The sequence below is a fragment of the Cebus imitator genome, unplaced genomic scaffold (assembly GCF_001604975.1).
Source record: "Cebus imitator isolate Cc_AM_T3 unplaced genomic scaffold, Cebus_imitator-1.0 Scaffold42, whole genome shotgun sequence".
Taxonomy (NCBI): Eukaryota; Metazoa; Chordata; class Mammalia; order Primates; family Cebidae; genus Cebus; species Cebus imitator.
In genome coordinates, this window is record NW_016107357.1 from 6,857,077 (window position 1) to 6,881,026 (window position 23,950).

Below are 23,950 nucleotides of genomic sequence, written 5' to 3' on the forward strand. Positions count from 1 at the left end.
GCTCACTGCAACCTCCGACACCGAGGTTCAAGCGATTCTCCTGCCTTAGCCTCCCAAGTAGCTGGGACTACAGATGCACGCCACAACACCCAGCTAATTTTTGTTTTTTTAGTAGAGGCAGTGTTTCACCATGTTTGCCAGGCTGGCCTCAAACTCCTGACCTCACAGCCTGCCTCAGCCTTCCAAAGTGCTGGGAATACAGGCGTGAGCCACTGTGCCTGGCCACAGAAATTTTTATACTTTGTTAAGAAAACTCACTTTTGTGGTTTTATGTAGACTACATTCATTTTGTCAAACTTCAGGTGTAGAGTATTTTATTCACTTAAGTGAAGTGAATCTGGGTTGTAGCAACATTATAGTTTAAATTAGATAGCAGATATGTACCAGAATTTTGAACCTTTAAAGTAATAGTTGGGGGAAAAAGTATTTTTTAAACTATTCTCCAAAATGGCAGTCACATTTACCCTTGGTAAGTTAAAGATGGCAGATTGAATACAGACTTTCCTCTAGTTTCTCTCAGAGGCCCACTCAGATAGAAATGAGCTCATGTTGGAAAGAAAGACAGAAACCCACAAGAATGATAAGGAGAGAAGACAGTGGCAATAAAATTTTGAAAGCTGGAAAGTAGAAGAACAAATGGTAACTGATTTAGCAGAACTGAGGAAGTTAAAGCCAAGAAGTTTTCCCTGCTTTCAGTTTAAGATTTAACTTCCTTAGTTCTGCTAAACAGAAAGTTCTAGAGTTGAAAGCTCTAGCCAGACACCTATGAGAGTGGAACTGAAAAAAGGAAGGTTGGTTGAGAATCTGTAGTTAAGAATGATTCAAATCTACAGGTCACCTCTCCAATTGCAGACAAGCTAGATCATTGCCCTTCTACTCAGCAAAAACTAAATGCTTATTCACTTGGAGGGGTTAAAATGAGGTCCGTTGACAGGGACCATAGTGATAGAGAGAGCATTAAAAGCTCTCTAAAGATTTCAGACAACCTATGATCCCAGCACTTTGGGTGGCCAAGGCAGGCAGATCACTTGAGGTCAGGAGCTTAAGACCAGCCTAGCCAACATGGTGAAAAACCCATCTCTACCAAAAATTAGCTGGGCGTGGTGGCGGGCACCTATATCCCAACTACCCAGGAGGCTGAGGCAGGAGAATCGCTTGAACCTGGGAGGCAGAGGTTGCAGTGAGCCAAGATTGCACCACTGAACTCCAGCCTGGGCGACAGAGTGAGACCCTGTCACAAAAAAAAAAAAAAAAGAATTCAGACGGGTTACAAGTTTGCTGTTACTATCTAGGACAGGGATCAGCAAACTTTTGTGGTAAAAAGCCAAATCAGAAATCGTTTTGGCCTTATGGTCTCTGTCACAGCAGTGCAATTCCGAGGACAGCCATGTGCAATGTGTGGTAAATGAATGTGTGTGCCCATGTTCCAGTAAACTAAATAGGGGCATAGTTGGCCAACCCTAACTACCACATTGATATTCTTTTTTTTTTTTTTTTTTAATTTTTAAGAGACAGGGTCTCACTGTGTTGCCCAAGCTGTCTCGAACTCCTGGGCTCAAGCAGTCCACCCACCTTGGCCTCCCAAAGTACTGGGATTACAGGTGTGAGCCACCACACCGAGCTGCACAGTCTCTGCTCTTAACTGTCCCTAGTACCCCTGGTAACCCTTTTGTTCTTACTGAAACCCAGTGGTTCCCAAGAATTAGGGTTTTTACACTATGATTGACTACATAAGGCCATGAAGCTATATTTCCCTGAACAGAAGTAAAAATCTACATATTAGGTATTATTGCCTTGTATTTAGTGTTCTATGAAAGAAAACTGGTGGTGGTAAATTTTTTATTCCTTTTTTTAATGTCTAAATTTTTGTTTTGTTGTAATTTCAAGTTTAAACAAAAATTACAAGACTAGTACAAGGAACTCCCATAGAGCTTATTTGCAGATCCACCAGTTATTTACCTTTTGTCTTCTTTGCTTTTATTTTCTCTTTAAAATACATTTTGGCCAGGCTTGGTGGCTCATGCCTGTAATCCTTATACTTTGGGAGGCTAAGATGGGCAGATGGCTTGAAACCAGGAGTTCAAAACTAACCTGGGCAGCAAAGTAAGACCTCATCTCTACAAAAAAATTGTTTTTAATTAGTGGCGTATAGTGGCATGCACCTGCAGTCCTAGCTACTTGGGCAGCTGAGGTGGGACAATTGCTTGAGCCTGGGCAGTCAAGGCTGCAATGAGCCTTGATCATCATTCCACTGCACTCCAACCTGGATGACAGAGCAAGATCCTATCTCAAGAAAATAAAATATAATTTTTTTTCCTGTACTACTTGAAAATAAGATGGAGACACTGTGCTATATTAGTTCCTAAATATTTCATTGTATTTCCTAAAAGCTAGGTTACTCTCAATTAACCACAGTACAGAGAACAAAATCAGAAAATTGTAACACTGATGTATACTGTTATGTAGTTGACAGGTCATATTTAAGTTTCATCACATATTCCAATAACACTTTTCCCAGCAATTTTTTTTCTCAGTACAGAATGTAATCCAAAACCATGCATGGACCCTTTTCGTCTTATATCTGGAACGGTTCCCTAGGTTCTTTGTGTCACTTGATCTTCACATTTTTGAAAAGCATAGGTCAGTTATTTTGAGGACTATCCTTCCATTTAAGTTTAATGCTTACAGAATGTTGTTTTGTTTCTTTTAAACTTGATTTTAATGTGAAGATACAGATTAGTTGGGAACATATTTCCTTTTACGATGCTTGTCCCAAAATAAATATATGCAGCCTTACACCTTAAAAAAAAAAAAAAAAAAAAAAAAAGATTATATCTTTAATATCTTCATATTAAAGAAGATCTAACAGGCCAACGGGGATGGCTCACACCTGTAATCCCAGCATTTTGGGAGGCTGAGGTGGGCAGATCACCTGAGGTCAGCAGTTCTAGACCAGCCTGGCCAACATAGCAAAACCTCATCTCTATTAGAAATACAAAAAATTAGCCAGGCATGGTGGCATGTGCCTGTAATTCCAGCTACTCAGGAGGCTGAGGCAGGAGAATCACTTGAACCTAGGAGGCAGAAGTTGCAGTCAGCTGAAATCGTGCCACTGTACTCCAGCCTGGGCAACAGAGTAAGACATTTTCTAAAAAAAAAAAAAAAAAGAATTATTATGAGAAATTAGAAAAGATACACTAGCCTGGCCAACATGGTGAAACACTATCTCTACTAAAAATACAAAATTAGCCAGGTGTGGTGGTACACACCTGTAGTCTCAGCTTCTTGGGAGGCTGAGACAGGAGAATTGCTTGAAACTGGGAGACAGAGACTGCAATGAGCTGAGATCGAGCCACTGCACTACAGCCTGGGCGAGACAGAGCAGGAAAAAAGGAAAACATAATACAGTCATGTATTAAAAATAATATATTTATCCATCCCAGAAATGCATTGTTAGGTCATTTTGTCATGTGAACATCATAGAGTGTATTTACACAAACCTAGATGGCTCTTACACACAGGCTATATGGTATAGCCTGTTGCTCCTGAACTACAAACCTGTACACCTTGGTACTGTACTGAATATTGTAGGCAATTGTAACACAGTCGTATTTGTGTATCTAAACATAGAAAAGGTACAGTAAAAGTAGGGTACAAAAGATAAAAAATGCTGTACCTATATAGGGCACTTATCATGAATGGAGCTCAGTTTCTCTGGGTAAGTCAGTGAGTGAGTGGTGAGTGAATGTTAAGGCCTAGGACGTTATTGTACACTTCTTAAACACTGCATACTTAGGCTACATTAATTTTTTTTTTTAATACTGGGTCTTGCTGTATCACCTAGGCTAGAGTACAGTGGCATGACCACAGTTCACTGTAGTCATGACCTCCCAGACTCAAGCCAAGCCTCCCATCTCAACCTCCTGAGTACCTGGGACTACAGGCATATTAAATTTGTTTTTTGTTTTTCTTTTAATTTTGGGGCCAGTCATGGCTCACACCTATAATCCCAGCTTTGGGAGGGTGAGGCGGACAGATCACCTGAGATTTGGAGTTCAAGACCAGCGTAGCCAACGTGGCAAAACTCAGCCTCTGCTAAAAATAAAAAATTAGCCAGGCATGGTGGCGTGCACCTGTAGTCCCATCTACTTAGGAGGCCGAGGCAGGAGAATCACATGAACCCAGGAGGTAGAGGTTGCAGTGAGTTCAGATTGTGCCACTGTACTCCAGCCTGGGTAAAAAAGCGAGACTGCCTCAAAAAAAAAAAAAAAAAAAAATTGGGGGTGGCCAAGCATGGTGGCTCATACCTTTTATCAATCCCAACACCTGGGCCAAGGCAGGAGGGTCATTTGAGCTCAGGGATTCTTTACATTTTAATTTTTGACTTTCTTGTAATAACATTTAGCCTACTGTCATTTCGTTATAATATTGATGAGAAAAAAGAAACTCAAGCCGGGCGCAGTGGCTCACGCCTGTGATCCTAGCAGTTTGGGAGGCTGAGGCAGGTGGATCACCTGAGATCAGGAGTTGAAGACCAGCCTGGCCAACATGGTGAAACCCTGTCTCTACTAAAAATAAAAAAAAATTGCTGGGCACCATGGCTCCCACCTGCAATTCTAGTACTTCAGGAGCCAAGGCAAGCGGATTGCCTGAGCTTAAGAGTTCAAACCAGCCTGGACAACATGGTGAAACCTCATCTCTACTAAAAATACAAAAAGCTGGATGTGGTGGTGCACGTCTGTAATCCCACCTACTCGGGAGGCTGAGGCACAAGAATCTCTTGAACCTGGGAGGTGAAGGTTGCGGTGAGCCTCAACAGAATGAGACTCTGTGTCAAATAAATAAGCAAACTGGGAGGGGGGGGGGAGAGGGAGAGAGAGAGATAGAAAAATTAGCTGGGTGCAGTGGCATGGTCCTGTAGTCCCAAATACTCTGGAGGCTGAGGCAGGAGAATCGCTTGAACCTGGGAGGCTAAGGTTGCAATGAGCCAAGATTGCGCCACTGTACTCCAGCTTGAGCAACAGAGTGAGACTGTCTCAAAAAAAGAAAAAGAAAAAATTAGTTTCCGGCCAGGGCCACTGTCTGTTCAATTTGTGTGTTTTCCATGTGTCTGCATGAGTTTTCTCTATGTACTCTGATTTCCTCAGAGCTGTGCCTGTTAGGTTCATTAGCATGTCTTAGTAGTACCAGTCTGAGTGAGTGTGGGTGTGAGGGCACCGTGCAGTGAAATGGCATCCTGGACAGGATGGATAACTACCTGGTGATCTGAGCTGCCAGGATGGGCTCCAGCCACCTGCAACCCTCAACCAGAATAAATAGGCCAGACATGGTGGCTCACACCTGTAATCCCAGCACTTTGGGAGGCCAAGGTGGATGGATCACTTGAGGTCAGGAGTTCGAGACCAGCTGGCCAACATGGTGAAATTCATCTCTACTAAAAATACAAAAATTAGTTGAGCGTGGTGCACGCACCTGTAATCCCAGCTACTCGGGAGGTTGACACGAGAACCACTCGAACCTGGAAGTGGAGGTTGCAGTGAGCTGAGATCGCACTACTGCACTCCAGTCTGGGAGACAGAGTGAAACTGTATCTCAAAAAAAAAAGAATGAACCAGGTATGATGGCTCATGCCTGTAATCCCAGCACTTTGTGAGTCCAGGACAGGAAGATCACTTGCGACCAGTTCAAGACCAACCTGAGCAACATAGGGAGATCTTGTTTCTACAGAAAAAAAAAAAAATTTAGCCAGGCATGATGGCACATGTCTTTGGTCCCAACTACACAGGAGGCCAAGGTGAGAGGATCATTTGAGTCCAGGAGGTCAAGGCTGCAGTGAGCCATGGTCATGCTACTGCACTCCAGCCTTCGCAACAGGACGAGACCTTGTCTCAAAAAAATAAAAATAAAATAAAAAGGCCTGGTGAGGTGTCTTACACCTGTAATCCTAGCACTTCGAGAAGCCAAGGGGTGTGGTGGATCCTGAGGTCAAGAGATTGAGACCATCGTGGCCAACATAGTGAAACCCCGTCTCTACTAAAAATACAAAAATTTGTTGGGCATACTGGTGTGCGCCTGTAATCCCAGCTACTCAGGAAACTGAGGCAGGAGAATCGCTTGAACCCAGAAGGTGAGGGTTGCAGTGAGCTGAGATCGCACCACTGCACTCCAGCCTGGCGACAGAGCGAAACTCTGTCTCAAAATACAATTTTTGCTTTATAAATATGTATTTCCTGATTGCCCACCATTATGACTGCCATAGCTTACTGATTGACCAAATATTGAATTCATTATCTTACTTGTTTTTATTAAGCTTTATTAAGTGTATGTATAGTTTATTTCAGGGTTTAATATTAGAAGTGTTTTAGGGGCCGGGCACGGTGGCTCACAACTATAATCCCAGCACTTCGGGAGGCTGAGTCAGGTGGATCGCTTGAGGTCAGACATTCGAGACCAGCCTGGCCAACATGGTGAAACCCCATCTCTACTATTAAAAAAAAAAAAAAATGCAAAAAATTAGCCAAGCATGATGGCAGGCCCCTGTAGTCCTAGCTACTTGGAGGCTGAGGTGGGAGAATCTCTTGAACCAGGGAGGTAGAGGTTACAGTGAGCTGAGATGGCGTCACTGCACTCCATCCTGGGCAACAGAGCAAGACTCCTCAAAAAAGAAAGAAGTGTTTTAGGTCTTTATTTAGAAGTTTGATGATGTTTTTGTGACCGGGAATATGCCTTAGGAACTTAACACTTGTTTATATTAATTGGCGTATGATAAAATTGGTTTTGTTACATGTCATTTCACTTAAAGTCGGAGTTTTCAAGAACCTATCAACATTAAAATGAGGACTTTTGTATAATATAGTAAATACTAGGCAATAGGAATTTTTCAACTCCATCATAATTATACAGAATGACCCTCATATATGGGTTTGTCATTGACTATAATATCATGATGCAGCACATGACTATATCCAAACAAGCATGTCACATAAAGAATATTCATGCCAGGTGTGGTGGCTTACACCTGTAATCCCAGCACTCTGGGAGGCCAAGGCAGGCAGATCACCTGAGGTCAGGGGTTTGAGACCAGCCTGGCCAACATGGTGAAACCCCATCTCTACTAAAAATACAAAAATTAGTCAGGTGTGGTGGTACATGCCTGCAGTGTCAGCTACTCGGAGAGCTGAGGCAGGAGAATCACTTGAATCCAGGAGGTGGAGGTTATAGTGAGCCAAGATCACACCATTGCACTCTAGCCTGGGCGATAGAGTAAGAGTCTATCTCCAAAAAAGAGAAAAGAAAAAGAATATTCAGAAAATTTTTAATGCACTTAAAAATTTTAAATATAGAGAAAATTAAAAAATAAAAATAAAAGGGGTAGAAGGGAAAGTTAAGGAAATCTCAAGTACAACAAAAAGAAAATGAGAATTTATAAGGTTCAGTATTCTAACAGGAGCTTTGTTTGCTAAACAGTAGATTTAAAAAGATTATTTCTCACCCACAATAGTCTAAAGGCCTAAATGATATTCATAGTATATAATTTGTTACTGTGCCACTTTAGACATAAGTATGGTACCTCTTCTGTGTGTTAGAAATGTGATAGTGTACTTTGTAATTTTTGTAGAGACTGTTTCTAGCTATGTTGCTCTTGAACTCCTGCCTCCCACGGCCTCTCAAAGTGCTGAGATTATAGGCATGAGCCACCAGGTACAGCCTGTATTGTACTTTCATAAAACTAAAAAACATTTTTTATAACTTAAATCAGCTCTCTGTATTCATGGGTTCCACATTCATGGATTCAACCAACCATGGATAGAAAATATTTAGAGAAGAAAAAGTTTTTTAAAAAACAGCTATTTTTAAAATATGAATTTTAAAATAATACAATGTAACAACTATTTACATAGTTTTGACATGGTAGTGTAGGTAATCTAGAGATGATTTAGGTTATATGCAAATACTATGCCATTTTATATAAAGGACTTGAGCACACACACATTTTGGCAATGGAAATCCTGTACCCAAACCCCTGAGGATACAGAGGGACTGACTATTTTATTATCGACAGCCTGGGTAGGTTCAGCATGTGGCATATCATTTGAAAGGTGTAGAAACAGCCAGTAAGAGTAAGTGACCTTCCGGGCCAGGCGCGGTGGCTCACGCCTGTAATCCCAGCACTTTGGGAGGCTGAGGTGGGTGGATCACGAGGTCAAGAGATCAAGACCATCCTGGTCAACATGGTGAAACCCCGTCTCTACTAAAAATACAAAACATTAGCTGGGCATGGTGGTGCGTGCCTGTAATCCCAGCTACTCAGGAGGCTGAGGCAGGAGAATTGCCTGAACCCAGGAGGTGGAGGTTGCAGTGAGCCGTGGTCGCGCCATTGCACTCCAGCCTGGGTAACAAGAGCGAAACTCCATCTCAAAAAAAAAAGAGTAAGTGACCTTCCTAAGGTCTGTGGTCTTTCTACTAGACCTCAAGACTCATACCATTACATTCTTGTTAATGTAATTTACAAAAAAAAAAAGTATTAAATCTACTTGGAAAATGAATTATTTTGAAAATTTGGTAAATACCATGCTTCAGTAATATATACCGTGGTGGTCACTTAAAATTCTGAATGGTAGAAACAGTGTGGTTCTCACACACATACTTTTCTTCCCTTATTTTTTTCCTTCACCTTGTCCTCTTCTTAAACCTTTTAGATAAAGAAAAGAGATTATTTTAAATTTTATTGAAAACATAGATTATCCCATTTGACTAAAATAATCTCTCTATACAGTAAGATTTTAAAATGTTCTTTTTTGGCCAGGTGCGGTGGCTCACACCTGTAATCCAAGCACTTTGGAGGCCAAAGCGGGCGGATCACCTGAGGTCAGGAATTCAAGACCAGCCTGACCAACATGGTGAAACCCCATCTTAAAAAAATAATAATAATAATAAAATGTTCTTTTTTAATGGAAGACTTGAGGCAAATGGGAAGAGTTAACTTGCCTTTACACTATAGTTAGAAGACTAAATACAGTAAGGATAATTCACAGATTATAGATGTATTTTCACATTACTTTTAATGGCAAAACCACAATTACTTTTACACCAACCTAATAATTTACTGTCGGTTAGCACTTCCTATAGGATATCTTGGTATGAAAGTTATTCTGAAGGATCATGGAAAAGGACTAATTGTATAATGTGTGTTTTTCAAAAACACCCTAGAGTAAATGCTTGGTACATGATAGTACTGCATAACTACTCTATAAATGTTAGAGTTGCTATCCTTTCACCCATCCATCCACATCATCCCTGTGCTCAGCTCCACATTCTTTAGCCAGGTATACCTTCCTGCTCTCAGTTTCCTTACCTGTTGAAATTTTACTTATTCCTTATTACCATGTCCTTCATTAGACCTACCCAACTGTCTCAAGCAGATCTTTTCTCTACTCTTTTTTTACACAGCACTTTGCATGTACATTGAACTTACTGAGTCTGAGTTTTGGTTGGCTGTTTATGGGTCTTTCATTTAAGTATTATGTATTTTTAGAAGTTCCTCTCTTTTTTATTTTGTTTAGTCTATCTTTATTCTATGAAGAAAGATGTTCCTCTCAATAGAAATCTTGTTCATATGACCTTTGTGTTCAAAACATAATTATCTGACTTCTGAAAAACCATATATTTTTTTTTGAGACAGTCTGCCCTGCCACCTGGGCTGATCATAGCTCATGGAACTATAGGCATGTGCCACTATGCACAGCCAATTTTTTAAATTTTTTGTAGAGACAGAGCTCTCTATGTTGCCCAGGCTGCTCTGAAACTACAGTCCCCAGGAAGTCTTCCCACCACGGCCTTCAAAGTGCTGGCACAGTAGGGATGAGCTGCCACACCCGGCCAAAAACAAATTCTTGTGTTGAATTTAACCCTGTCATTTGCCCTTAAACAGTTTTGTTTAGCTGTATTAATTGATGTTAATATATTTAACCATCTTTACCCCTTATTTATTAACTGCCATGTGCCAGACACTGCTAGGTTCTGGGGATCTGACAGTGAAACGTGGTGTGATCTCTTCTGTCATAGAGTTTACTACATTATAGGGAAGACAGAAATTAACAGAAAGATGTACTTACAAATTGTAATGTGTATTCTGAATGGAAATAAAGGGTTGGATGAAGATATTAACATGATTTAAACTGGAGGAGGGTTCAGAAAACACTTCTCAGAAAGTACAGTGTTACTGTGACCTCATGTATGACTAAGGAATTTGAAGTGTGATATACAGGGATGGCATTATAGGAAAGGGTTGAGAATGTGCAAAAGCCCTGGGGCAAAAAAGTGGGGCAAAAAACTTGATTTAGTTCAAAGGGCTGATGGCCACTTTGTATCTATAGATGCAACGTATTAGCCTTGGGGACAACATTTAAAAATTATGGAAGGCTGGGCACGGTGGCTCACACCTGTAATCCTAGCACTTTGGGAAGCCGAGGCAGGTGGATCACCTGAGGTCAGGAGTTTGAGACCAGTCTGGCCAACATGATGAAACCCCATCTCTACTAAAAATAGAAAAATTCGCCTAGCATGGTGGCAGTCGCCTGTAATCCCAGTTACTTGGGAGGCTGAGGCAAGAGAATTTCCAGCCTGGGCAACAAGAGAAAAACTCCATCTCAAAAAAATATATATATATATGGAATACCGTGGAACTTTTCCTTTGTATAATCCATATATAAAACTTTGATAAACAAAAAACTATTATGGGTCAATTAATATCCTATCACTATACATGAAATATCAGTCAATATGAAGGACCCCTTAAATACTGATTTTCTACTTTGGCTTAGATTTTTAATTTTAATAACTATTTCTTAATTATATATAAATATTATATAATTTTTAAAGCTTTGAGCTACTAGTTTCCACAAATATTTACTCCTTGGATATATACATGTATATATAAAATGTGTCTATTTCTAGTCCTTGAACTCCTTGAACAAGCCAAGCTGACACTGACCTTGGCGCCACTGTCATTACTGTTTCTACCTGAATCACTTTTTTCCCCATATCTTCAATTGATCAGTTCTTCCTCATCATTCAGTCTTTCTTACAAATGGCAAAGAAGCCTTTCCCAACCACCTGTCTCATGTTATTCCCTCCTTTCCTTGTAGAAACTATCATTACCCTCTTTTTTCCATGTGGCACTCCTTTAAATTATTTTCTTGTTTAATTTAGCTTCATGAGAATGATTATCTTGTCATCCTTATTTACTGCTCTTTACTTCAGTACTTTGAAAAGTGACAAGTATAGCTGGGCACGGTGGATCACCTGAGGTCAAGAGTTTAAGACCAGCCTGACCAATATGGTGAAACTCCAACTTAAAAAAAAAAAGGAAGAAAAGTGACAAGTACATAGGACTCAATTAATGCTTGAATAATATTTATTTTACAAGTTATGATAGGCTTACATAATTGTAAGTCTAAGGGAAAGTACTCCATTTTTCATATATATATATATTTATATATATATTTACATATATATATATATATAATCGTTCCTAAAATAGTAGTTCAGTAAGTTTTTATAGGGGCAAAGGGTTATCTTCTAAAGTAAGTTCATAATATAATAATATTGCCAGAAATAAATGTGTTCTCCCTTGGCAATTAGCCGTCATCCAAAATTCCTCTCCTGAACTCCCAACCTGTATCTCAAGCTGCCTGCTAGCAAATATCACCTACATGTCCCACGTAATTCAAAGTCAGCACATCTCCTCTCCATTGCATCTGCCTACATGCACCACCTCAGCCCAAGCCAGTTCCTGTTTAGTTCTCCAGGCCCACAAACCTGGCCTCTTCTGTGATGTCTTCACAGGCTTACGATAAGGACACATACTAAGGTTCGATTTTGCTGACATTAAGCACACATTGTACTCCACTGACAAAGGTCATCACATTATGCTGAAAGTCTAGAAAATGTGAAGGGCTGTGAATTTGCCCTGATACTATTCTGCAAGATTGTATGATTCTCTGGCTGTGCTCTGCAGCCTGAGTAAAGGAGAAGGGAAGGTGAGCTGTAAGATTGATCCAGAGTTGGGAACAAGCTAGATAAATGCAGGAGGAGGAATATGTGGGATGACAGGTTGTTTGAGATTTTGGTGACAGAATGGTTTGGTTGATTAACCCTCAGTTCTTATGAGGGAAGAGCCCATTGGAGTAGATGTCATCCATATTGGGGTCTTTAGAAATAGGAATTTTAGGCTGGGCACAGTGGCTTACACCTGTAATCCCAGAACTTTGGGAGGCCAAGGAGGGTGCATCACCTGAAGTCAGGAGTTCAAGACCAGCCTGACCAACATTGTGAAACCCAGTCTCTACTAAAAATATGAAATTACTTGGGCGTGGTGACGCACACCTATAATCTCAGCTACTCGGGAGACTGAGGCAGAATTGCTTGAACCCTGTAGGCGGAGGTTGCAGTGAGCCAGAATTGTGCCACTGCACTCCAGCCTGGACAACACAGTAAGACTCCATCTTAAAAGAAACGGGAATTTTATCTTCAGGTTTATACTGAAGCCATGGGAAGTATTAAAGATAACCTCACAACGATGAAAGCTGAGATCATAAATGCCTAAGGAAGGTTTATTTACCGTTCCAGCAAGAGAGTTAGGTGTTCTCCCCATAATAAAAAAGGATCTTCTGGTACCTTTTAGTGATGACAAGGAAGTGAGGAGACTTCATTCCAATCCATAACAAGTCTCAGAGAAACAAAACTTAAAAGGACAGAGCATATGGAGGCAGTATTAAAAAGAGCAGAGAAATCATGCTGAGTTCCTGCAGCTTAGGGGAACAGATTCAGGTTTGGAGGATTAATTAAATATGGGTTTATGCAATCTCCAACCCTACCCCAGCTCCCATACGGATTTCATTTCTTAGTTTAGCTCTCTAGTGTCTGTAGCAATTTGTATATCCCTGTTTGTATCACTTGTGTACACATATATCTCCCCATTTACACTGTGATTTCCTTCAGGGTCAGGAGCTTTATTTTTTTCATCCTGATTCCTCAGCCGCAATACAATACCAATACATGAAAGGTGCTTAATAAATATAAGTATAAAGTATTGTAACAGTCTGGGGGAGGTAGCTCACGCCTATAATCCCTGAACTTTGTGAGGCCAAGGCAAGTGGATCACCTGAAGTCAGGAGTTCAAGACCAACCTGGCAAACATGATGAACTCCCGTCTCTACTAAAAATAGAAAAACAATTAGCCAGGTGTGATGGTGGGTGCCTGTAATCCCAGCTACTCGAGAGGCCTGAGGCAGGAGAATCACTTGAACCTAGGAGACAGAGGTTGCAATGAGCTGAGATCACACCACGGCACTTAAGCCTGAGCAACAAGAGAAAAACTCCATTTAAAAAAAAAAAAGGTATTATAACAAGCCCAAAAGCCATGTGTTGTAAATGGCAGTATTCATCAGTGGCCAGTACAGCACTTAAATCACCCTACAAGTCATTGCCAGAATTGCAGAACAAGCAGTTTTAAAGCAATTTTACTTACCTGCCTATTTAGCTATTTTCTTTATTGAAAAAAGAAAAATCTAAAGTGCTAATGAGAATTCGTTATTTTAGGTGATTGATGAGATTTATCGCGTGTTGAGATATGTGAATTCTACCAGAGCCCCTCAGCGAGCTCATGAAGTACTTCAAGAATTAAGGGATATATCCTCCATGGCAATGGAGTACTTTGATGAAAAGATTGTTCCAATTTTAAAGAGGAAATTACCAGGATCAGATGTGTCTGGAAGACTCATGGGCTCTCCTCCAGGTATCTCGGCTTTATAATCATGTTTGTACATAGTTTTGTAACTCGCCTCTTGTTTATTTTCCACTTAACCAAGTGTCTTGAAGTCTTCTGTGTTAGTAGTTGTTTATTGGCAGCATCATTTTTAATACGATTAGATTAAATGTCAATCATAAGTTGTACAGCTAATCCACTAGTTAGGCACATTTCTTGTGTCTAGCTTTTCAGTTATACTCTGAAAAACGATCTGAGCAGTCTTGTGACTGAATTTTTGCACATACCCATATTGACTTAAAATAAACTTACTAGATAATAGAATTGCTGGGTCCGGTCAGGTGCAGTGGCTCATACCTGTAATCCCAGTACCTTGGGAGGCCGAGATGGGTGGATCATCTGAGGTCAGGAGTTTTAGACCACCCTGGCCAATATGGTGAAACCCAGTCTCTACTAAAAACACAAACATTTGCTGGGCATGGTGGTGCATGCCTGTAATCCCAGCTATTCCGGAGGCTGAGGCAGGAGAATCGCTTGAACCCAGGAGGCGGAGGTTGCAGTAAGCCAATATTGTGCCATTGCACTCCAACGTGGGTGACAAGAGCGAAACTCTCATCTCAAAAAAAAGGAAAAAAAAAAAAAAAAAAAAAAAAAAAAATAGGATTGCTGGACAGAGCGCAATGGCTCACGCCTATGATCCCAGCACTTTGGAAGACTGAGGCGGAAGGATCACTTGAGTCCAGGAGTTCAAGAACAGCCCTGGAAACATAGGGAAACCCCCATCTCTACAAAGAATTTAAAAATTAGCTGGGCGTTAGTGGCGCATACATGGCCTGTGGCCCCTGCTACTTAGGAGGCTGAGGTGTGCGACCCTGTCTCAAAAACAAAAGTAATAGAATTCCAGGTGAAAACTTACATACAGATGCTCCTTAATTTACAATGGGATTACATCCTGCTGAACGCATCAGTAGAAATATTAAGTCAAAAAATGCACTTAATACACTAACCTATCAAACATCATAGCTTACCTAACCTACCTTAAACATGCTCAGTTACATTAGCTTACATTAGCTTACATCAGCTTACATTAGCTTACAGTTGGGCAAAATTATCTAGCAAAGCCTATTTTATAATAAAGCATCCTTGTGTAATTTATTGAATTTATTTTCTGTTATACTGAAAGTGAAACACAGAATGGTTCTGTGGGTACTTGAAGTACAGTTTCTACTGAGTGTCTATCACTTCTATACCATCGTAAAGTAAAAAAAATCATTAAGTTGAACCATTGTAATTTGAGGACTATCTGTATTTTTTTGTTGTTGTTGTTTCTGATGAATTAATATTCATTTTTTAAGAAACAAATATACCAGATAAAATGCCAAAAACTCTTCAGGAAAATATTTGGTAAATTATTTCAGCCCCAAAAGTGTCTAACTGCTACTTTAAAAGACAGGGTTCATAATGCTATTTTGAGCAGTATTACTTCATCTGTGCTAAATAACTGTTTTGTATAAGTATATTGGCTCTTAAAATATGTGTGCCTTTATCTACTGAAAGACTAAATTATTTAATATATCCAACTCTGGCAAGTACTTTAAATTAGGAAAGAAGTAAATAAAAACTTTTTGTTTTGTTCAGATTAGTTAGCTTCCTGTAGTACTCAGTGAGGCAACTGAGTGGCTCTCTGTAATTGAGTAATAAAGCCTACGTATCTTGGCATTAATGTATCTATTATTTATTGAGTACCTATTATGCGCACAGCACTGTACTGTGTCCTGTGGAGACTAAAAAGAAGTGTAATACGTGGTGTCTGCTCTCAAGGATCTTACTATTTCAAAAGGTAAGATACACCCAGACTTGAAGTTAAATTATCATAGGCAAGACAACTAAAGCAATGTCCAATTAAATGTCAGATGAGAGGCAGGGAAACAATTTTAAGGTAGATAAGATCAGTGTTGACTGGTCTGACTGAAACATCACAGGAGGTAAGGATTGATTTGAGCCTTGGTGAATAAGTAGAAGTTGGACATGGATAAGCAGAGAAGGAGAAAAGAATGCATCAATAACGGAAATATGGTTATTTAGATGTGCAAGAAGATTAGCATGATGGGTTTAGGATATGAATGGACCCATCTGGTTCTTTTAGAAAACCTTCAGCAGATAAGGTTAAATGAAATGTTTAAAATAGTTATTTTTATGCCTGTGTTACATTCTTATTATTCCTAAAAGAATGGGTCCAAGGCCCTCCTACACCATGTCAGGAGTTCTTTGTGATCATAATGTATGATGTAACCTACTCTTTGATGGAGTCCCTATCATTTGGCTAAAGTTGAAGCCTTTGCATAAAACTAAAGTGCAGAGTAAACTTAAGAACACTATACAGGTTGAGTATCCCTTATCCCAATTTCTTGGGACCAGAAGTGTTTCAGATTGTGGCTTTTTCCAGATTTTGGAATGTTTGCATTACACTTACTGGCTCCACAATCTCTTATCCACATACCCACAATCCAAAATGTTCCAATGAGCATTTCCATGAGCATCATGTTGGTGCTCAAAACGTTTCAGATTTTGAATTTCAGATTTTTGGATTAGAAATGTGCAAACTGTAGGTCTGTGCTTCTGACTTGAACGTTTATGTTCATTATGTGAATTAGATAGGAAATAATTATTTTCTAATTTTATTACTTGTATTTTCTTACTAGGTTCTAAACATGTTTTTACAATATTTTAAACTCAAGTTTATGCCATTAAATGCAGTAGTCTACATACATATTTGCTGGCAGTCTACATACTGCCACGTGAGCAGGAGAATCAGAATTGAAACTAATTTATAGTTAGAATAAGGTATTAAAATATGATGAATAACCCAGTAGACCAAGTGGATTGCAAAGAAAAGGAAATTATCAGAAATGACATAATAAAGATACTCCATTTTTAAATAAATGGTAGGGAAATATTTTAAGTGACTGACCCTTTTAATTATTCCTCCACAGTTCCAGGACCGTCTGCAGCCCTAACGACAATGCAGCTCTTCTCCAAGCAAAACCCTTCACGACAAGAGGTTACCAAACTCCAGCAGCAGGTTAAAACAAATGGTGCTGGCGTGACTGTTCTCAGGCGTGAAATTTCTGAGCTTCGCACCAAAGTGCAAGAACAGCAAAAACAGCTTCAAGACCAGGACCAGAAACTGCTAGAGCAGACCCAGATCATAGGTGAACAGAATGCACGGTTAGCAGAGCTAGAACGCAAATTACGAGAAGTAATGGAAAGTGCTGTAGGAAATTCCTCAGGGTCTGGGCAGAATGAGGAGTCCCCTCGGAAACGAAAAAAGGCTGGGGAAGCCATAGACTCTCTTAGGAAATCTAAACGTCTTCGGAATAGAAAGTAAATTGGAATGTGGTTCTAGTTCCAGAGGAAGACATGGCTTAGTAGCTTAAGCAGTTATGCATATCAGGACACCATGAGCAACATGGTGTCCTTTAAGCTTCTAGGCTTTCACAACATAACTTAAACTTGAACTCTTATGGTTGGGACATTCTTTTCCCGCTTCTCCTGATTGAACTGATGCACAGAATCTTTTTACTTTGCAATAGATTTGTACTAACCAGACCTGTTCTATCACGTTTTGAGGAGTTAACTTTTTTCTGTGCAGTTAATGTTTAAAGTAAGTTAATTTGTTTCTGCATATATGCACATACATAAGGATCTTAAACCCAGTCTTGACAGACTAGAAGTTAAGTTTAATACAGAAATGTCCTGTTCACTTGAAAGAAAAGACCTACTTTTTAAATGGACACTATCTTGGTTTTGTTTTTGTTTTTAAGTCTTTTTGTTATAAGTGACCTTTGTCTGGAATGTCTGAAAAGTAGTTAATGGTTTTTGGTATTGAAGTAATGGGTAACTAAAATGGACTTCCATAGTATTGACTGTAGAAGGAGCCTCTACAGTATTGACTATATATTTTTATAAACTACTGGCAAGGAACTTATCCAGTTGTTATACATGTTTTCAATTCTCTTTGGGGGCCATGTCCTACATTTGCATGGATGGATGCATGCGTTGCCTAATCAACTCACTTAAAAAGCTCTTGCACTGGTATTGATCTTGAACCTCTATTTCTCCACTCTAAACAGCGTCTTAGTTTATTTAAGCGCTTAACATCTTCCACCGCAACAGCTTGCCTCTAGGGGGGAAATTGTTCGTCCATTTGTCCTCCAGTTTTATAGGAACAAGCGACTATTAAAGCCCATTGTTTTATTCTCTGTAGGGTTCAGGTACACTGGCTAACGCAGAACCCCAAATTCCAAGGCTCTTTCTATCAATATTGGACCTGTGGGAGCTAGTATTCTGCTTTGCTCACCACCGTGTGCTCATTGATCAGATGTGGCGAGTGAGTAGGGGACTCAACTTGCAGGATGCAGTTTTGTCATTGCAGCAAAGTTCATTGAGGAAAATTGTACCATGAAAAAGCATTTTGATTATTTCATTTCTGGGGGATGACCTTGAGGGAAGCTTTTTAATATTAGTTTCAAACTTTCCTTATCCCACAACTTTAAACAAAAGCTTTAATTTTGTTTGCACTCCTGTTTTGAGCTTGTAACTGGAAAAGCATGTCTTGCACTGTTCAACCTCCTAAGTGGTCACTTTAACAACCTCCAAATTGTGTACAGTGGTTGTTCTCCCCAGTTGTATATTTTTAAGACATTCAATTATCACTGTCTTCGCTGTATTTTAATTTACTAAATTATGTAGCAATTTGACTGTTAAGTTCTTTTAAACAACTGTTGCCTGGGGCTGCAGTTATTTAAAATAAATTTAGGTGTAATATAGAAAACTATCCCTTTCCAGGTGGGAGCTTAACACCTGTATAAAGCCTAAGGTTTTGGTAAGTACCTTAGTTCAATAAAAGCACAAGGTTATCACCTTTTTTATCCGTCCAACATGACATGGTTATGCATCCTTTAGATTAACCTCACCAAATGAAGCTTTTTCTATCCATTTTTAATATTGTCCTTACATAATATTGTCCTTAGATTTTGATCAATTCTATGTCTGACTTTGAAATTCCATTTACAATGTAGTATGTTTTCAATGAAAAACCATAAAATAACATCCGAGTGTTTCATGGTTTGTTGGGAAGGTAATTTTAAAATAAAACAATTTCCAAAAAACATTTGTCAGCCAAGGTCATCCATAAAAGTCCCTGTCTGGAACTCATTTTTTCAGCACTTCTCATTTTTGTAATCATAGTATTTAGCCATATTATTGTATCTTTAGAGGCGGCCCAGTGGAATACCCAGGGCCTCTACTAGTCTGCTTTTCTGATAATAGGAAGACTTTTTTTACTTATTAAAGTATGTGTTTACAGATTTACAGAGTGTGATCCGTATGCATCAAAGGGATACAGCCCCAGACTTATTTATTTAATTGTCGTTCATGAACTATTAAAAGTTCCCTGAATTTCTTTTTAAACTACATCTAGGTAGCTTAAATATCTCTATAGTCTTCCATTAATTAACTGCTTATTCTCTTGTAATAAGCAGTCACACTATTAGAAGGTAGATTTTCTATTCCAAAATCCAAATTTCTATTGCATACACTTATAATCATGTGTTCATAAAGCTAATTAGTTGTACTTGTTAATGCATGAATGTTCCATCCAGTAGGAGAATAAAGCACTACAGTTTCGTTGTTCAAATCTTAAATCTTAGGCTATTTAGCTAAAACATGTTAGGCTATTGCCTTCACCAGTTATTAGGACAGTTATTTGATAGCTATTATGCTTACTTATGGATAGCATAGTGGTTTTTAAGGTTTAACAAACCGCAAATTATTTTGATCAGCTAATACTGACTATGTTACAGGAAAACTATAAATTAACCTCCTGAGAGAACCATTCTGCCCTGCATTTTAAGTCAGATATCTAAATGCTGTGTGTTGTTAATGCTGCATTGTCTTAGTGCAACATTTCTTAAAGTATTCCCTTCGTCTTCCTTGGCTGTTTTTCGGAGATATCTCCATGTTAATGGGTCATTCCCACATATAAATGTATTATGGTACAGCGCTACACACGGATAACAATGTGAAAAGGCATGCCTAAGCAATGAAAAGGGCTGTCCTCACCCCCACCCCAGCCAGATCCTCTGCTTATCTCCCACATGCACTTGGCTTACCTGGTTTTCACAGATTCTGAGGTTATAGAACCTGTTTTTTTCAAACTCCTGTACAGAGCCTGGAAATAATGGGGCAAACACAAATGTATTGAGAGTCATTATACTTACTTTTAAAGACTATTGGGGTGCCATCAGGTCAAAAGCCACTGATTTCAGAAGCAATTTTTTTGTAAAATGTTTTTTGGAATACTGAACTTTATAGGGGCTTGCCTTAATCTCTATTTAGTAGTTTCAAGATGTATGCGCAGTTATTCTACGTGTTAGAAATATTAAAATATTCTATGTAGCCCCAAAGGTGGGTAAAACGGAGTATAAGTAATGCCTAAATAAATAAGCTAAAAGGTGTCACTACGGCTGGATTTTTGAGAGAAAATTGACATCAAACTAGGCTATGTGTAATAAACAAAAATAATGGCACCTTAAGATTGCACTATTTTATGCATTATTTAATATGCCATTTCATAGCCTGCACTTTAATCTCCAAAGAAACGATGTATGATGTCCCAGTTGTTCCTTATTATTAATAAACTTTTTTCCTAAGACAGGGCACTTAATTCTATTTTACTATACTGAATTAGTTTCTTGGAGGTAGATTCCTTTCTTGAGTTCTCTTTCCTTAGCCATAATATTTTCTAGGATCTGGGAACTCCCTATCTTGTCTATTTCCAACACTATATAATTTTAATTTAATGTAATGTAAATCTCATCATACTTGGTGATCAACACATTCTTATATCCTGCTCTAGCAATGAGTACCCATTTGTTAACACTTACCAAACTCTAAAAATCTATGCTGTGAGTAAGATTTGAAGCCAGGAATAAAAGGCAGTCTGAAAGAAAATATCCTGTATGATACAGTTGCTTAGAAATGGCTGATTTCTGATATGAAATGCAATTTGATACACTGTCCAGTTCTTTGACTTGGGATCTATCTGAATTGCTTTAACTAGTACACAAAAGGTTAAGTTAAAACTACTCTAAGCTTGTATAGCCTGCCATCCGAGGTGATTTATTTTCAAAAAATACTAAATCTATAAAATTAGACTAGCAGTTAGTTGGCTGCTCCCTACCATGATTTTACTTTTAATAGCAATACAGTTATATTGGTGATAAATATGACAGGCTTAAGTACTGTCAGCCTTTTGTATCTTCCTAAGCATCTTGGTTAAATTTTTGGAGTTTAAAAATTAAATCCAGATTTTTTTCTGTTGTATCTGAAGAGAACCATGAGATTTGGAAGCATATTGGTAATCTATTAGGTCCACTGGCAAAGTATATTTATCCATATTCAGACCTATTCTGAAAGGTTAGACGTGTTTAAGATTCCTTTATTGTGGTACCATGTCTGTTTACCTATGCTTATGAGCAACAATAAATTACTAGTTTACCTTCTGGAATTTTAATTGTTATAACCAAATCAATTATTGGAAAGTGAAAAACACCTCCCGGTCACACAACAGGGTACGTAAATAAATGTGTTGTTACCAGTGCTACTTGTTTTCTTTGTATTTCATACACAAAAGAATATGGAGCTCTATTGCTAACATAACATTAATAGCTACTGTCTTTTGAAGCACTGCACTGTGTGTTTTACAGATGTTACTGTGGTCATCGTGGCTGCCTTATAAAGTAGGTTTTACTCTACATGGGGAAGTTGAACTCAGGCTAAGCTACACGTCCACAGTGTTATACAAGTAAGTGACATAAGTGGGATTTGACCCATAAGCTCTGAAGTTTATGAATTTGCTGTTACACTATACTATATCCTAGAAACCTTAGAACAATGAGACTCTGAATTTAATATAAGCAAGATCATCCCACACATCCAATGCCCAAATCACTAATGTTAAGAGTAGTATGTAGAACTAAGATCAAGAAAAAGCTGGGCTTGGAGGAGGCAATTTTTAAAAGTTATTTGCAGGCCAGGCATGGTGGCCCACGCCTGTAATCCAAGTACTTTGGAGGCCAAGGCGGGCGGATCACCTGAGGTCGGAAGTTCAAGACTGGACTGACCAACATGGTGAAACCCCGTCTTTAAAAAAAAAATTAAAAAAAAAAAGTTATTTGCACACAAGGAGTTCACCCAAGGTGTGCAAGTAAAGGAATGTTTTTAAGGCTTCCAGAACCTGTAATCTAAAATCAGAGGAAGTCTTGGCAGTAGATGTACTCTGAGGCTACTAACATGTCTAAAGTCACCTTCTGGCCAGGTGCAGTGGCTCACACCTGTTACCCCAGCACTTTGGGAGGCCGAGGCAGGTGGATCATTTCAGGCCAGTAGTTTGAGACCAGCCTGGCCAATATGGCGAAACCCTCCATCTCTACTAAAAATACAAAAATTAGCCAGGCTTGGTGACCGGCACCTGTAGTTCCAGCTACTAGGGAGGCTGAGGCACGAGAATCGCTTGAGCCCAGGAGGTGGAGATCACAGCGAGCTGAGATCACACCACTGCACTACAGCCTGGGCAACAGAGCAAGACTATCTCAAAAAATAAGTCACCACCCTATAACATATGCTGCTGGTCAGTAGAAAAGTAGCGACTACCAATTCTTTTGCCCTGTGAGGGCAGAGTACCAGTTCTCTTTTCGAAACTACTTCTAGTTCCAAAACTAAATGCTTGGATTCTCAACAAAATAAAATAATATAAATCAATTTAACCTGTTTCTTAAAGGTGTAACTGATAGGGAATTGCTGAAAACAATTATTTGAAGAAAAGGAAACTTCTCTAAGTGCTTTGCCCCCAACCTATGGACAGCTTAGATGTTCAGAAAAGAGATCACAGATAACGTTAGGCTGTGGGTGAGGGTGACAGCAGTGGTGTCAGTTGTCCTTGCACCATTACTGCATTCTATCATCCAGATAGCCTAGAAAGATAAAAGTGGTTGCTGTGTATCCTAGTCTTCAGAAGGTAGATGAGGGTGGAAATTAGTATTTTCATATTCTCCAGGTGGCTAAATTGCTGTATAATAGATTCACATCGTTAGAAACCAAAGATCTTCACCAGTATTTTGCTTTTTTGCTTATCTTTAAAAAACTGTTTTTAAAAGATCTCACCTTTGTGAACTTCTCCATGTTAACTGCTGAGCCAGTTCTTACAGAATTCATTAAAGATGATGTTCTTTCCAAAAAGATGTATCTCGGTTTGCTGGTATACATTCCTCTGGTTTGTTTGTTTCATACGGAGTCTCTTTCTGCACCCAGGCTGGAGTACAGTGGCATAATCTTGGCTGACTGCAACCTCCACCTCCTAGGTTCAAGCGATTTTCCTGCCTCAGCTTCACAAGTAGCTGGGATTACAGGTGCGTGCCACCACATCCAGCTAATTTTTGTATTTTTAGTAGAGATGGGGTGTTACCATGTTGGCCAGGCTGGTCTTGAACTCCCGACCTCAGGTGATATGCCCACCTCAGCCCCCCACAGTGCTGGGTTTACAGGCATGAGCCACCATGCCCGGCCTACATTACTCTGGTTGTTTTTGTTGTTGTTGTTGTTGTTGTTTTGTGTTTTTTGGGAGGGAGTTTCACTCTTATTGCCCAAACTGGAGTGCAATGGCATGATCTCGGCTCATCACAACCTCGGCTTCCTGGATTCAAGCAATTCTCCTGCCTCAGCCTCCTGAGTAGCTGGGATTACCAGCATGGGCCCCAGCTAATTTTGTATTTTTAGTAGAGAAGGGTTTCTCCATGTTGGTCAAGCTGGTCTCGAACTCCTGACCTCAGGTGATCAGCCTGCCTCAGCCTCCCAAAGTGCTAGAATTACAGGCATGAGCCACTGCGCCCAGCCTTCCTCTGATTTTTGATTAATCATTTCCTCAAAGCAAAATTAGAGTAAACCGTATGCAGAAAAAATTTGAGCAGTTGGATGTTTGAGCAAAATGTCCAACTGATAACTGGAAAGGAAATACAAATCAAGGATAAACTTCCCCTACTTCAATAGATTCTGTTCAAAGAAACGCAACTAAATAGCTTTCAACTTTCAGCTTTTGTGTTTTTAAGCTCTTTTTTTCCTCCT

General features: G+C 39.4%; 1 protein-coding gene across 1 annotated transcript in view; it reads left to right on the plus strand.

Moving 5' to 3' along the window:
• FBXO28 (F-box protein 28) overlaps positions 1-21,338 on the plus strand; it is a 44,235-nt gene extending 22,897 nt beyond the window's left edge. Inside the window, exons 4-5 of the mRNA XM_017526390.2 lie at positions 13,603-13,798; positions 16,762-21,338. Of these exons, the coding sequence (XP_017381879.1) occupies positions 13,603-13,798; positions 16,762-17,156 (591 nt within the window). The 3' untranslated portion in view covers positions 17,157-21,338. The remainder of the gene's footprint in view (positions 1-13,602; positions 13,799-16,761) is intronic.
• The last annotated feature ends 2,612 nt before the right edge of the window (positions 21,339-23,950 follow it).